We start from the raw sequence: 14,791 nt of genomic DNA, 5'->3' as shown, positions 1-14,791 counted from the left end.
AGTCAGCTGGCCAGCCACACCCAAGTCCTTGTTGCACTTGTTTCAGCCACTCTGCTTTGTCCTCCTCTGCCTGGAATGCTGTATTTCCTGCCATCTGTACTCTAGCCCTCCAGTACCACTCCCTCCAGGAAGCTTTCCTAGCTTCCTCCAACCCCACATGGACCTGCTTATCTTCATTGTCCCTTGTGGGCATTCACACAGGGCTCAGGCTCCCCCATCCCCATGCTCAGATGAGTCCCTGGCCAGAATCCCTGAGGCATAGGCCATACATATCACCTTGCCTGGAGCAGGACTCCCAGCGGGATCTGCTGAGATTTGTAGACAGAGGATATCTGTAGGGAACAAGGAATGGCAGGGTGTGCAGAGTCACCTGAGGGAGTTTCTGAGGCACCTGTGGGTGTGTGAGCATGTCTGTGGTTGGGTCACTCCATGGCGTCTATATCTGGGGGAGGGAGAGAGGGAGGGCTTTAGAAGTAAATATGGGGGTGTGTGGTGAGCAGCAGCAGGCGCAAGGGTCCAGAGCACAGTGGCAGGACTGCAGGTTGCTGTTGGACTCTTTGTGTTCTCTGGGTGGTAACCTGGCTGCTGACTGTGTCCCAGGGGCACCCTGGATGGCAGGAGCTATGAGGAGGACCAAGGTGTTGGGCCTCGTTCTGGACCTAGGGTGGTTCTGTAAGGCCAGTGGTTATATCCAAAGGTTAAGCTCCACAGGGGTGTGTGCCAGCACCCGGAGAGACGTGCTTTAGTTCTCAGCAGGAACAGCAAGGAAGAGAGCCCAGGCTGAAGGAGAGCAGTTTTAATTAACCGTTTTTAATATCATTTTGGGCTTTGGCTGGTATGCGAAGGCCCCGCTGGAAGCAGCATTTGTAAAAATTAAATCCTTCTTATTAGGAGCTTGGCAGACCCATGTGCACATACCACCCCCTCTCCCCACCCCGTGTCCCCCTGAGGAAGTGCTGGATGAGGCCATGTCACGGCAGCAATTGGTTATCACGCCTTATCTGGGAATATGAAACTGTGTGGCATGACACCGTGGCCGCAGCGGAGACGCCAATTCATCTCGCCCTCGCTCTGACAAGCTAGGCTGCCCTTCCTGAAAGGCATCCATCAGGCGGGACTGGTGACCATCTCGCCTGGTACCTCTGTTCCCCTGCCAGGGGCTCTAGGTTGCTTTGGTCCACCTGGCCCCCTGGGCTTTGCTTTCTTCTACCCTCTCTTCTGTACATCTCAGTGTTTTGGAAGATCTTGGGGAGTCATAATTATAATAATAACCTAATCGTGGTGACGCGACAGGGCAAGCATCTAATGTTATCTGAAGTGGTCTTCCCGCTTAGCTCTGATAAGACTCAGGATGACGTGCAGATAACGTTGAGCTGCCCTGTCCCTGAGCCGAGAGCGGAGCGGAGGGGCCTCAGCAGCCCTGCTGCCCGCCCGCCGCTCTAAGCCGGGAAGCGGCAGCACCTGCTAATGCAAGTGTTTAATATTTGATGGGCTGGGATAAAGCAGGATCACCTTCGAATTGAATTGAGTGTCAGCCGAGAATCTATTACTGAAATTCGGGTGTGATTTGACAGCAAAGTAGACGATGTTATTCTTCACTAGTTACTGCAATCTTCTCTCCGACATCACTTAAATATTTTTTTCTTTGCTTGAGTAAACACACATTATCCTTCTTTTTTCCCCCCTTCCTTCCCTTTTTCCTTTTTAGAGGGGAAAAAAACCCATCCAGCTCGCCTTCGCCAGGCTGATAGAGTAGATTGTTATTTCTTTATTTGTCCTATTAAATGGAATTTCTGATCGTTTAATCCGGCCTTTGTAAGTGATTTTAAAGTACTTGAAAGGCAGCCGCCACTGCTCTCTGGCCCACTGAGCTCCAGCCTTAGCCCGGCCACGCTCAGCAGCTCCTTCAGCTCTGCCCCGCCCACTGGCTGTGTCCCCTCGCTCTGCCCTGGCTCTAGGCCAGCATCCCAGGGCTGTCCTGGAGTCCCACACTCAGTCCCTGATTTGTGGGTACAGTTGTGGCCTGATAGAAGGTGGAGGAGGGTTGGTTGGGAAGTTAGGCTATGGCTAGTTCCTCTGTGGCCAAAGAAAATGGGCTTTGGAAGGTGGTACAGCTTAAGTGTAATGGCTCCTAGCTGCCTAGTACCCATGGGGCTGGAGGGTTGGTTTGTGCAGCTGGGAAAGAAGAGAGCTGGTTTCTGCCCTGCCCCTAGGCCCTCACATGGCTGGCTACCAGACTCCTGTCTTTTGTTGCTGACTCTGTGTTGGGCCCTCTCCTCTTTATGTTGTGGGATGGGACCTCCTGGGGCCTGGCAGTGGACAAGGGCACGGCAGTGCCTGTCTGAGCATGGCTGGCTGTCACTTGAGTTCCATCATTGGACCCACCATCCAACCTAAGGGCAGCCTGGTGTTTGGGTTTTGTGAAGTAAGGATCTGGGTAATGTCTGAAGGGTCAGCTAGCTACCAGCCCTTTGCCAGAAGCCCAGAACTTTGTTGGCAGGCCATGCAGGAATTAAATCCCACCTGGCTTCGGTATAGTGTTCTAACTATGTAAGCCTCTTCTTTCTGGGCCTTGGTTTCCTCGTCTGTGACCTCAGATGAGTTGTGCCTGTAAAGGAAGGTGCTCTCTTTCTTCCATCCTGCCATGTGTTCCCCCCAGATGGAGGTTGCTGGCAGCCAGGTGGAGCGGTTGGGATGGAGGGGGGCAGTGGAGTGCTGGGGGCCTGAGCGGATCGATGCCCCCAGCACTTCCTTCCCCAACCCCAGGAAAACAATTAAGTACAGATCGATGGGTGGCCGCTTTGAATATGCATAAGTGAGCACTTGACCTTCAACAGAGCATCTGCTTCCCCAACACACACACACACACACACACACACACACACACACACACACACACACACACTACTCGCCTGAGTCAACCAGGTGCCCTTACCCCCTCCTCGGCTGAAGCCCCACGTGGCGCATAGAGCCTTCCACACCCTTGCCTGCTTGGAGTCAAAGCACCTTGACCATGGCAAGCCGTTGGCTGCTCTCGCTTCAGTGTTACTATCTGTGGAGTGAAATTTGGATGCACTGGTCTCTCAGGTTTGTCCTGAGGCAGTTTTTGTGACCTGTAATATTGGAGAGGGGAAGCCCAGCAAAGTTCTGGGGGCTCTAGCAAGGAGGAGGGGTGCACAGTGAAGGGAGTGCCTGGGGAAGGTATTAGTAAACGGGACCTCTGTAAAGAGGAGCCCTTGTGGGGGTACCCAGCTGGGGGACTCAATGGGGAGAAGCCCAGTAGAAAGGGGACTCTGGAGAAGGAAAGGGTTTTCTGTGGAAGGTCCTTGGTGAAAAGAGCACCCAATGAGGGCGCTCTCATGCGGTGGCACTCTCATGAGACTAAGCTTTTGGTGGGAAGATTCAGGGGCAGGGAAGACTTGGGGAGTGGGGTTGGTTCAGGTCAGGCCTCTGTTAACCACTCTTGCCTCCTGTCTTCCAGGCTTACAGCTTCGCCATGGGCTGCTGGCCCAAGAATGGACTTCTAGACATGAACAAGGGCCTCAGCCTGCAGCACATAGGCCGGCCCCACAGCGGCATTGGTCAGTCCCTCTGCAAACCCCCCTGGCAGCTCGGTCAGTCTCCTGCCCGCATGCCCCAGTCCCCCGGCACACAGAGGGTTTCCATGGCTCATTCAGTGTCCCTACAGGGTTCTCTCCATAGCTGGGGGAAGGAGGGAATGGAATATGGAGTGAGGGAATTACATAATGGGACTATTGCAAAGAACTGCTCCAAACATTCCAGAGGAGACTGGAGTCTGGGCTTGGGGTGAGTTGCATGTGGCCATGGGTTCAGGCCCAGGTTCCCCAGCCCCACTGCCCACATCCCTAATGGGCAACCTCCTTTGGGAGATGGACACTTGTCAGCTTACCCGTGGAGCTGGAGGAGGCCGTTTAATATTGTTTCAAGTCTGTGGCTACTAAACTAGACGATCAATGGGAGTTAAGGAGATGAATTATTTAAACCTCACCAGCTTTTAATTAGTCGAGGTCCTTCTGACCGATGGCTTCGTCCACAGGGTATCGACTCCCCCATAGGAGCAGCAGCCTCTGTTGAGTGGTGCCTGGGTTGGGAGGGGACAGTTGGGGTACCAGGTGGTGGGGCTACACCCTCGGGGGATTCCTGCTGGGGAGGAGACTGGACGGCTGTTGATTCTGGGCCACGGGAGGCTCTGTGAACTCTTGATACATCAGCATGAATATGTCTCTCTGTGTGAGTACCATTGTGTCTGCCTGTCAGTGACACCTCTAGCTGCATGTCTCCGTGTGTCTGTCTAGGTGTAGACTGTGGCCGTGATTGTGCATATCTTTCTGAGAGGTGTGTATGTAACAACACATCTGTATGTTTCTGAAGCCATGTGTCTTTGTGGAACCAGCCACCAGCCTATGTGTGTATCCAGTCATTCCTATGTGTCCTGTTTTGTGTGCATATGCATATGTGTACATGCAAATGCTCTCAAGCACTTGCTCGATCAGGCATAGGCTTTCTTCCAAGTGAGGAGGATCCAGGCTGTTCCTGGATGGTGCTATGACTTTGTCATAACCTGATTATTTGGGGGAAGGTATCATTGGTGGGCGCTAGAGAGATAGATCAGAAGCTCTGATAGGAGGTCCCAGGTACCTGCAACAGATCAGCCTCTTTATCCATTCTAGAGACTGGAGTAGAAAATTTGGGTTGGGTGTGGTGGTAATGCCTGTAATCCCAGTACTTGGGAGGCTGAGACAGGAGGATCACAGGTTCAGCAACTTAGCAAGGCCCTCAGCAATTTAAACCCTATTTCAAAATAAAAAATAGAATAGCGCCAAGGATTTAGCTCCGAGTTAGACACCCCTGGGTTCAGGAAGGAGGGATGGAAGAAAGAGAGGGAGGGAGAAGGGAGGGGGAGGATATGAGAGGGAAGGGAAGGGAGAAAGGTTGGTTGGTTTGGGTTAGGAAATAGAGAAATAAACAGCTTGGAGAGGGTGATTTCCCCCTGAGGAGACACGGCCTGTGAGTGAAAGAATGGTGTGATCAGCACTCCGACTCAGAGCCAGTGAGGCAGTTTGTGCTACACAAAACTAGTTTTCCGTAGGTGCTCAAGGAGTGCTTATAGATGGATGAATGAAAAGCTGGATGAGTAAATGGTCAGTGGAAGAGAGGACCAGTGAGAAAGCTGGTGTTGGTCTGGGGAGGAGGAGCTGGACGCCTCCAGGAGAGGAGCAGCAAGACAGGGCCACTCATCCTGCACTGCCTTGAGCCAGGTGTCCTGCTTGTGTGTATCTGTCCCAGGGTATGTTTGTGAGGAGAAGCAGCCTCCCGAGGCCCAGTGATGGGCCTCTTGTATGTGTGCTCTTGTTGGTCCTGAGTGTTCCTCCATCTGGGTGGACCCTGGGGGACGGCCCAGGGCTTTGCGTGACCGCGCAGTATAGACGTTGAAGCTGAAGCCAGCAGTAGCCTGCTTTATGTCTGCTTTACCATGCAGAGCTTGAGACCTTAGGTGAGGTCCTGTGCCACCTGCCAGGAGGGGCTGGTGAGTAGCCTGTGTGAAGGCATGGGCCATGCCTGGCCTGCAGTAGTTCCTCAGGGAGCTCCCTCTCTACCAAATACCAGGGCTCCCTGGGCACTGGCAGTTCTTGGCACTTGGTCTTTGTAGTCTTTGAATGAAGAGGGCTGCCCTGCCAGCTCCTGGCTGGCTCTGAGGTGTGGGTGAGGGTGTTTGGAAGGGAGGGAGGATGCAGGGCATTAATTGGGCCAGGAGAGGCGGGGAGGGGAGGCGTGGGTTTTGAGCAGTGAGGTTAATGGCCCTCGCGCCAAAGAGACAGCTTTAATGAGCTTCAGCTGGTGGTGCCCCGAGTTACTGTGCGTGCTAAAAGGGTCGCGCTGTAAGAGTTTGATGTGGACTGCTTCTCAGCCCTGGGGTCAGGGGTCAGCTCCTGTCACTGGCCACTCAGGCTGGTCCTCAGTGACATAGCGCTAATTAACTGTGTGAGGAGCTGCCAGCCTAGAGTGGGGAGTGGTGTGTCCATCGGTGGGGTGATGCTGGGCAAGGGTTCTGCAGAGCCCAGTTCTTAGCCGCCTCCAGGGTCTGCTTGGTTCTCCCATGTTTCTTGGGGATCTGGCCCTGGTGGCAAGAAGGTGCCAAGATAGCAAAGAGGCAGGCTTGCTGGAATGGTAGGTGACGGATGGGGTGGGATAAGGAGAGGGCCAGCCAGGAGAGGTGCACATCCTGCGGTGCTTGAGGGGGAGCACGGGGAGCACAGGAGTGTCTGGAGCAAGGGAGTGACTTGGTTGGAGTTAGAGTTGCACTTCAGCCAGGGGAGTCTGATAGTCTGTGCAGGAAGGACCAGTGGAGAGTCTGCAGACAGGGAGGCCACAGGGAAAGGACAGCAAGGTAAGCAAGGGGTGAGGGGTGACTCAGAGCCTGGGGAGAAGCCATGAGGAGGGGGTGGGGCAGGCGCAGCGTTCATTCATTCACTTAACATTTGCCCTGTCCTGGTGTATGTCAGCAGCTGTGACGAGGCCAGAAATGAAATGGTAAAGATGACAGACACCATGCCCTGTCCCACATAGCTCACAGGTAGAGTTGCAGGCTTGGGCCTGAGGATAAGGGTGAGGATGGGTTCAGACATGGCTAAGAGGGGTCTGCAGGTGTTAGAGCACTGCGCCAAGAGGTAAATAGAGGATTGTGACCATGACGTCTTAGCAGAGAGAGGATACTTCCTCCTGGGGCCGGGGGCTTGGCCTTGGGCGCATAGTGAACAAGATGGTGTTGGGGAGGGGTGTGCATAAGGAGGGGCTCCACCATATAGAAAGGCCAGGCTGGCAGTGCACACTTGTAATTCCCATATTTGGGAGGCTAAGACAGGAGGATCCAGGTTCATGAACAGCCTCAGCTACTTAGTGAGGCCCTTTGCAACTCAGTGAGACCCTGTTTCAAAATAAAGAATTTAAAAAATTTAAAGAATTTAAAAATTTAAAGAATTTTAAAAAAGGGCTGGGGATGTAACTCTCAGGAGGTAGAATACCTGGGTTCTATCCCTAGTACCAAAAAAAAAGAAGAAGAAGAAAGGAAAGAAAGAAAAAGAAAGAAAGAAAGGCTAACTTTCAAGGTCACAGTTCAAGGCAGTGTCAGCACCCTGCAGAAGGCTCTGGGGTGGGGCAGCCTCTAAGAAAGATTGCTGATCAGTCCTTCTTTCATCTCAGCAATAGGTTAGCACTTTAGGGGCACTTATATTGACTAATTTAATTTTCACAACAGTCTTGTGAAGGCAGGCATCATCGTTCCCATCTGTTTTGTTTGTTTTAAAACAGGGTCTCACTTGGTTGCTGAAAGTTTGAGTTGCTGAGGTTGTCCTCACACCTGTGTTCCTCCCATCACAGCCTCCCAAGTGTTGAGATCACAAGTGTGTGCTACCATACCTGGCTCATCATTTTTACCTTTTAGATGAGAAAACTGAGGCTCAGTTAAGTGATTTGCCTAAGGTCACACAGCTATTTGAGGAGCCAGAATTCAAACCCAGCTCATCCAAATGCAAAGACTGTGTTCTTGTCCTGGTGCAGACCAATGAGGTACCTTTTTGTTGTTGGGCCTTGTACTGTGAACAAGACTGTGTGCAAGAAAACAAGCCCACCCCCTCATTTCCCTCGGTGTCATGTGAAACACATGGTCTTGCCAGCACCTGGGTGGAAGCAGCTGAGGAGGGAGGAAAAGAGGCATTGCCGTCCCTCAGCCTCTGCAGTCGCTCTCAGGCCTAGGCCCTGCACCTGCTGGCTGCTGGCCTCCAGCCTCCTCTTGCCCTGCCTGCCCAGCGATTGCAGTTTGTTCTCAACCTCTTGACCCAGGAGAGTCCTGCCCATCTTTCAGGGACCATCTCCTCTGGGACCTTTGCCTGGCCCTCCCAGTGTGAGTGCATAGAAGATGTGCTTGGCTTGATTTAATTTGTCAGGCAATAACTGGCCCTTCATACCTGGGCTCTCTGAGGCAGGGCCTGGGCTCCTTCCCTCGTTCATTTTGTAAATCTTCACAGAATATCAGTAAAATCTCACCTGCTATTGTGACAGGGAGACCCCACAGACTGCTAGTTTCAGCTGACTAGAAGAATAACTGGAACCTTCTCTGATGCCCAGGTGGGTGGTCTTGCCCCGGGAGCTTTGCCCCTCTCTCCTTGGCCTGGGAGGATTGCTCTGAGGCTCATGGCCGCGGACCAGGTGGACTCTTTGGCGCTTGCTGTCCAGCACAGTTTGGCAAGAGACCAGGCCAGCAGGTGGCGGGGGCCTGGCCTTGGGGGCAGCACTGGCCTGTGGTCTCCCCTGAAGGAGTGGGGTGTCTATCAGAGTCCAGTCAGGACACATTAGCTTTGTGACATGGATCTCATTAGTGCCCATGAGAGGTGTCACTGCGGGAGAATTGTCGGCTCAGGGAGACGCTTGTACCAAAAGGAAGAAAGGACAGTGACAGCCTTTTCTGCGCTGCCTCTGCCGCCCGCTCACTGGGCTGCCCGCCCTCCTCCTCGTTGGGGAGGGGGGTGTTGGCTAATGAGCTCGTCTGCAGTACAGCTTTGCCTCCCCTCCTTGAAGTTTCCCAGGTCCCTCTGAAGACCTCGGGCCTGGGATTAGCACACACCAAACGCCAGCCTCCCTCTTGCCCAGCAGGGAGTTCCTTCTGATCACCCTGCTCCTGCAGCCATAGGCTAGGGAAAAGAGGTGGTGCCAAGACAGAGGCTTCGAGAAGGGGGCCCCAGACCCCTGGGAATGCTCAAGCCCCTCTGCATCCCTTGGTAGAGACGTGGCCTCTCTACAGAGGGCTCTTGCTTCCAAGTTGCAGTCTCCCCTCCCCTTGCCCCATGGCATCTCCTGGCCTAGCAGTGTTCCCATTCCTATGGCACCTTCCTCCCTCCACAAAGCAAGAAAGAAATAGGGACTCTGCCTTGAGGGCTGAGCAGGTGGCACTTAGACCTGATCTAGCACCATGTGGCTCAGCCAAGGAGCCTCAGAATCAGCAAGAGCCCAGCGTCTGGATCTCTGCTGGTCTGAGGGTGGTGAAGTATTGATACAAAGCCCCTGTAGACCTTGGTGTTCCTCTCCCAGTCTGTCCCAGAGAGGTGCCTCACCACCACCACCACCCCAGCTTTGGCACCTTCAGGGCCGGGAAGAGGAGGAGCCAGCCCAGATGCCACAGGGGAAAGGACTGAGAACATTGCCAGAGTGTCATCCCGCAGACCACCCACTCCCATTGTGTGCTTTCTAGTTTGGCCGCGGGGATGGATGAGCATGAGAAGGGGTAATTACCCAGATACCAACAGGTTTTCCACAGGCCTGCCTGCACAGCGCTTGGGGAGGGGTGCACTGGCTCCTTCCTCCCTGAGCTGACCCCCTTGGAGCCCTAGTGATGTCAGAAATTGGTTCTTGCCAAATACCAGGCCCTAATCTTCAGTAGCAACCACAAATGGAAGAAAAGCTAGATGGATGGGTGAGGTGACAGACAGATGGGGAGGAAGGTTCTGGTCTATGTATGTATGCATTCTGTGTGGGTGGTGCATTGGGAAGTACAATCTTTGTTTCCCTACCTTCCTAGCCCCGGGTCGGCATGGCCTCCCCTTGTCTCTCTCTGTATCTCCTGTCAAACCATCGCAGAGGTAAATGACAAAGAAATCAGAAAGACAGATCAATGCCGGCCAAATTAGCACTTGCAGATAGACTGTGCGGGGATGTCAGCGCCCTGACCCCTGGTGATCTTGCAGCCTCCGCTGCTGATATTATGCAAATTGCATCCATCTGGCAGGACCCGCGTGCTGGCTGCTCCTACTCAGAGGAGTAATGGGCTGGGGGTGGGCGGCCGTGTTGGAGCAAGAGTCAGTGGAGTGAGTGTGTGCGTGTGAGCATGTGTGCGGTGCCCACTGAGCACTGGGCGGTGATTGAGTGATTGACAGGGCAGATAAGGGGCTGCATTGGATTCCTTTGGGCTGCAGGATTAGGAGCAGCTACAGATGGGAGATAACTGGACTTCATTTCAGTTTATTTTCCTCCTTATCCCCTCTCCCCACCTTCACTTCCCGAAAAACACAATCTCTGTAGTTTGCGTTTTCATCAATATTTGCAAGTCATTACCACTGGTTTAAGGTGAGAGACAATGTCAGGGCTCAGACCAGTCCAAGCCCCTCCCCCAGTCCTGGACAGGCCTTGTACCCTAAGAATCGCTAGAGCAGTCCAGGACGCCTTTTCTCCAGTGGTGCACGGAACAGTCCCTCCTCCTAGACCGTGATACTCACGGGACAGAGGCCTGCTGACCTGCCTCATCAGGCCTAATGCCACTCTGCCTCTCAACCTGAAGCTACTGTGTGACTCCTCTGCCCCCTGTTTAAGTGCCAGCATAGGTGCCTCTGGCCTGGCATCAGCCGGGCCCTCCTGGACCACAGCTGCTCAGTACAGGGTTCTGGACCTTCCTCACAGTGCTTCTCATTCTGGATACTGCTGGGCAAAGTGGAGCCTGTTGCCTATGGAGATGCATTTAGTCTGTCTGCATCACACAGTGTCATTCATTCCACACCATTTGTGGAGTGCCAGGCAGAGTACAGAGGGCTTAGTATGTGTTATTTCACTGAATTCTCAAGCCCTGTGATAAGGGCTATCATCTCTACTATTTGTGAGGAAACTGAGGCTCAAGAAGGTTGTCAGTCACCCCAGACTGCATGGCAAGGAAGTAAGAACCAGGATTTAAATCAGATCTCTCCTGGGGCCCTCCGACTTCATCCTAACTCGCTATGTCACCGTGCCTGGATCCACTGAAGCCAGCCATTCTGGACAGTAGGCAGACTGTCAGCTGCCAGTCTGTGGACTCATCCCCTGACCCAGACCCTCTGCAGCTAACACAGCCCATGCCAAGCTGAACCAGGTCCTGCCCGCAGAGGCTGTGTCTGAGACTACAGCAAAGAAGGACACACAGAGGACAGAACGTACCCAGCAGCTGAGCCAGCCCAGGAATATGTCGCAGCATGTAGTGCCAGGCCCTGTCGCCCAAAGAGAAGGACTGATGCAGCTCAGGCCAGCCAGTTGTGGTGACAGGGCACAGCTGCCCCGGGGGCCCCTCCAAAACGGGTTCCCCACCATACCTTCCCACCAGGCAGGCTTGGGAGCCGAGAGTGCTGGGGACATGTCCGGGGACACGTGTGCAAGGGGAGCTTGTCCTAATGAGGAGAACATGGCTGCTAGTTAGGCAAGGGGCGGGCGGGAGCCGCAGAGCTGATTGAAGGCAGGGGCAGGGGTCAGACAATTAGGCCCAGATCCGGCCGTTTGAAGTGAGTTCTGAGGCCTCAAAGCCTCCCTTCAGCCGGCTCCCTCCACTCCCTCCTCTCCCTCCTCTTTCCTTTCTTCTTCTGCCCAAAGGCAGGAAGGATGGAAACGCTTACACTCACTGTTACTATTATTAAACCCTGTGGCAGGCCAGCCAGACCCCAGGACTCCTGCCCACAGGGGGCACTCCAAGCCCCCAGGAGGCTCCTTAGGCCCCCGTGGGGGCATCTGGCCAGAGGCCTCAGCCAGTCCAGCTGAGCCCCAGGCAGAGCAGTCCTGCGTCTCTCACTTCAGTGGCAAGAGAGTGAATGGGGCACCAGCAGGAATTTGGTTCTGGGCTGCTAGGGCCACATCCAGGCCTACTTTGACCATCACCTCCTACAGCCACTTAGTTCTTTTCTGTCCTGTCCTGGGGATGGCGGGGAGGGTGTGGTTCATTCATATAGCCATCTGCAGCAGTCACACCAAAACCTTGCCTAAGAGAAAGATCCCTAGAGCCACATAGCCCTGCAGTACAGTCACAAAGCAGAATGCAGTCCCCAGATGTCTTGCCCAAACCTACCATCACAGGATCTTGGACAAAAACCCTACCTAATCCATTCTTTCACCCCCGCCCTACCTCTGGGTTCTAAACGCCACCCCTGAAATACCTGGGGCCTGTAGTTGGATCTTGGGGGAGGGGGATTACTAGCCCTTCAGCCCCCATCCTAGGACACAAACAGAGAGAGCTGATACTGACCAGAGTGTGAGGAAGCCAGATGGGGGGGGGGCAGTGGGGAGAGGGAGGTGGGAGCAGAGATAAATGTTAGCTCATTTCTTCCGTAATTAGTTACTCCCTCATCCCCGCGTTGTAATTGTGAACAAGCTGTAATGTTTAATTAGTCTGTAAATGAAACCCCAATTTCATAATGGCCTGGCTGACAGGGCTAAGTGAGCAGGGGAGGAGGTGGAGGGGAGGTGACAGGGAGGGCCTGCAGTGGGGACAGGCAGTAGGATCACCTCCTTTTCTCTGCAGCCCCAGTGGGGCCCCTGTGGAAGACCTGGACTAGGTCTTGTCCTGCACTCCACCTGCCTGCAGCAGCATCTCCCTGAGGACTGGAAGGCAGGGAGGCTCCCATTGCACCCATCTCCCTGCCTCCCCTCAATTCTTGGGTCAGGTTACACAATCCATCCCAATCCAGGTGCTTCTGGTTGGAAATTCAGGGTGATGCTTCCCCCCAGGGCTAACCTCTCCTTCCCAAGCCAGCCTACAAAGAGACTTTTGCTTGGCACCTGGGCCTCAAGATCTGGACCTCTGCTCCTAGAGGAGCCAGGGCTTGGCTTGGACCCTTCCCCTCCAGTCCACTGCTGGCAAAATCCCGCATCCGTGCTGCTCAGACACCGCACACTCGACCTCGATTTCCCGAGGAGTCATCCTCGCAGCCTGCGATGAGCCTGAGCTGCCGCAGGGGGGAGCCCCTGGCCCCACCGCTGCCTGTTGGTCTCTCCCGCCTCCTGCACAACATCCTCACTGCCTGCACACGCCCCCGCCCCGCCTGCCGCAGCCATAAATCTCAATTTACGAGGGCGGCTCTGGTGGGGGAGGGAGGCAGCACCGCTAATGATGGCTCCTCAGCCGGATTTTTCATGTTGCACAGTCATAAATTTTTAAGAACAGCATGGGCAGCACGTTAGCAAGTTATCGAGGCTGCCTCCATGCTGGCTGCCTGGCTCCAAGAGAGGATAGCAGAGGTGGGAGGGCCCTGGAGGCTTCTGGGGCGGGGCAGCCGGCCCAGCCTGAAGGCGCCAAGGGACGGCTTGAGCTGGGGAGGAGCCCTTGCACCTGGTGTGGGGGTGGTGCTACCAGAGCCTGGGAGCCAAGCAGGCGCACACGGCGGACTGGGTGTGGGCAAGCGAACCGGTGGCATTTGGAAGCTGCTGATGGATGCCTCTGCTCCACCACTTGACACCATGATGTACGGGGAGCCTGAAGACATATGGATTTTCAAAGTGGCCACTTTGAATAGAATTAGAAACCCTGAGCATGTGCTCAGGGCCTCAGGTGAGGCCTCTGTCCTGGCAGAGCTGCACTTGCTTCATAAACTGGGGGCGTTTTAGTATCGCTGTCTGGCACTAGGGCCCCTGGAGTCACCGAGGGAGACTCCTAGGGGAATGCCCACAGAGGAAGCCTGGCTGTGTGCGGCCTGGCTGGCCACCTCCTGGCTGAGGCCTGCCCCTTCTAGGTGAGTGGTCCTGGGTAAGTGTTCCTCCAGCTAGGCCTGTTTCCTCCTCTTTAAGATGGGTTGCTGCTGATATTTCCTAACCCTGAAGCTTACTGAAAGTGCATACTGTAAAGCTCTGGGCACACGTTCGCTCCTTCCTTATTTAATCTCTCGAAAGGTTTCTGAGGAAGTGTCTGGGGAAAAGATCTTAGTAGGAGATGGTGGGGCCTTCACTTTGTTCAGTTATTTATTCAGAAGATGTTTGCTGAAGGCTTCTGGGTTTCCAGACCTGACTGCGCCTTGGAGGCAAGGAAAGTTCCTTCCTGGGAGCCTGTCCAGCTGGGACAGGTCAGTGTTCCCAGCCTTGTCCCTCCAAGGGGACACCTAAACCTTCAGGGTGCTGAGAGGCCCACACAGGCCACTTTGCAAGCCCCGGGCCCAGTGCTCACCCAAGTTCCTGATGTGGGCCGTTGAGGGTTAACAAATGTAACCACCCAAGGGGACACAAGAAGCAGCAAGTAGGGACCTAATGTTCCTTGGAGGAGGTGGCCTAGCACCAGGGACAGGCCTCAGAAGGCCATAAGCAGAAGTTTCTCAAGTCAGCAGAGGCAGTGTGTGTTTATATCAGTATCATATGGGACAATCCTGTGTTCAGGATGACTCTGGCCCATCAGGACAAAGGCTGGTCATCTAGACAGAAGAGCCTCCAGGCTGGGCCTTATTGGCTTAGGCTCAACCTTGCCCACCTAGGCTCAGACAGCCTCTGTCCCTGGCGGCTTCTTCAGCCCCCTAATGCAATAGCCCTCTCCTCACCTTCTGGAACCTGCACTGCCTTTTCCTGTCTCAGGGCCTTTCTTGTGGCTTTCTTCCCCCGTCCAGGCTCCATATTCCCACCCTTTGCCTTGCCTAACTCTGGCTCATCCTTCAGAGCTTAGCTCAGTTTCCTTCCTAGCAAGGCCTCCTTGATGCCTGGACTTGGCCAGATACCTTAAGTACCTTTTATTAATTTATTTTTTGATGTGTATGTGGGGGGTGATAGAGATGGAACCCAGGGGCATTCTACCTTTGAGCTATACCCCAGCCCTATTTTATTTTACTTTATTTTAAAACAGGGTCTCACTAAGTTGCAGAGGGCCTCGCAAGTTACTGAGGCTGGCCTCAAGCCTGCAATCCTTCTGTCTTAGCTTCCCAAGTACTGGGATTACAAGTATACACCACCATGCCCAGCTCTCCTGTACCTTTTCACAGTACCTTGTGACTCCCCCCCTCCCCAGCACACACAG

General features: G+C 54.2%; 1 protein-coding gene across 1 annotated transcript in view; it reads left to right on the top strand.

Moving 5' to 3' along the window:
• Positions 1–14,791, top strand: part of ERI3 (ERI1 exoribonuclease family member 3) — a gene marked incomplete at both ends in the record, with an annotated part of 137,768 nt that overhangs the window by 108,451 nt on the left and 14,526 nt on the right. The window contains 1 exon segment of the mRNA XM_080692427.1: positions 3,482–3,581. Within this exon segment, the coding sequence (XP_080548553.1) occupies positions 3,482–3,581 (100 nt within the window).

The sequence above is a fragment of the Muscardinus avellanarius genome (assembly GCF_963383645.1).
Source record: "Muscardinus avellanarius genome assembly, chromosome: 3".
NCBI lineage: Eukaryota > Metazoa > Chordata > Mammalia > Rodentia > Gliridae > Muscardinus > Muscardinus avellanarius.
This window is presented reverse-complemented; position numbering and strand designations above follow the sequence as displayed.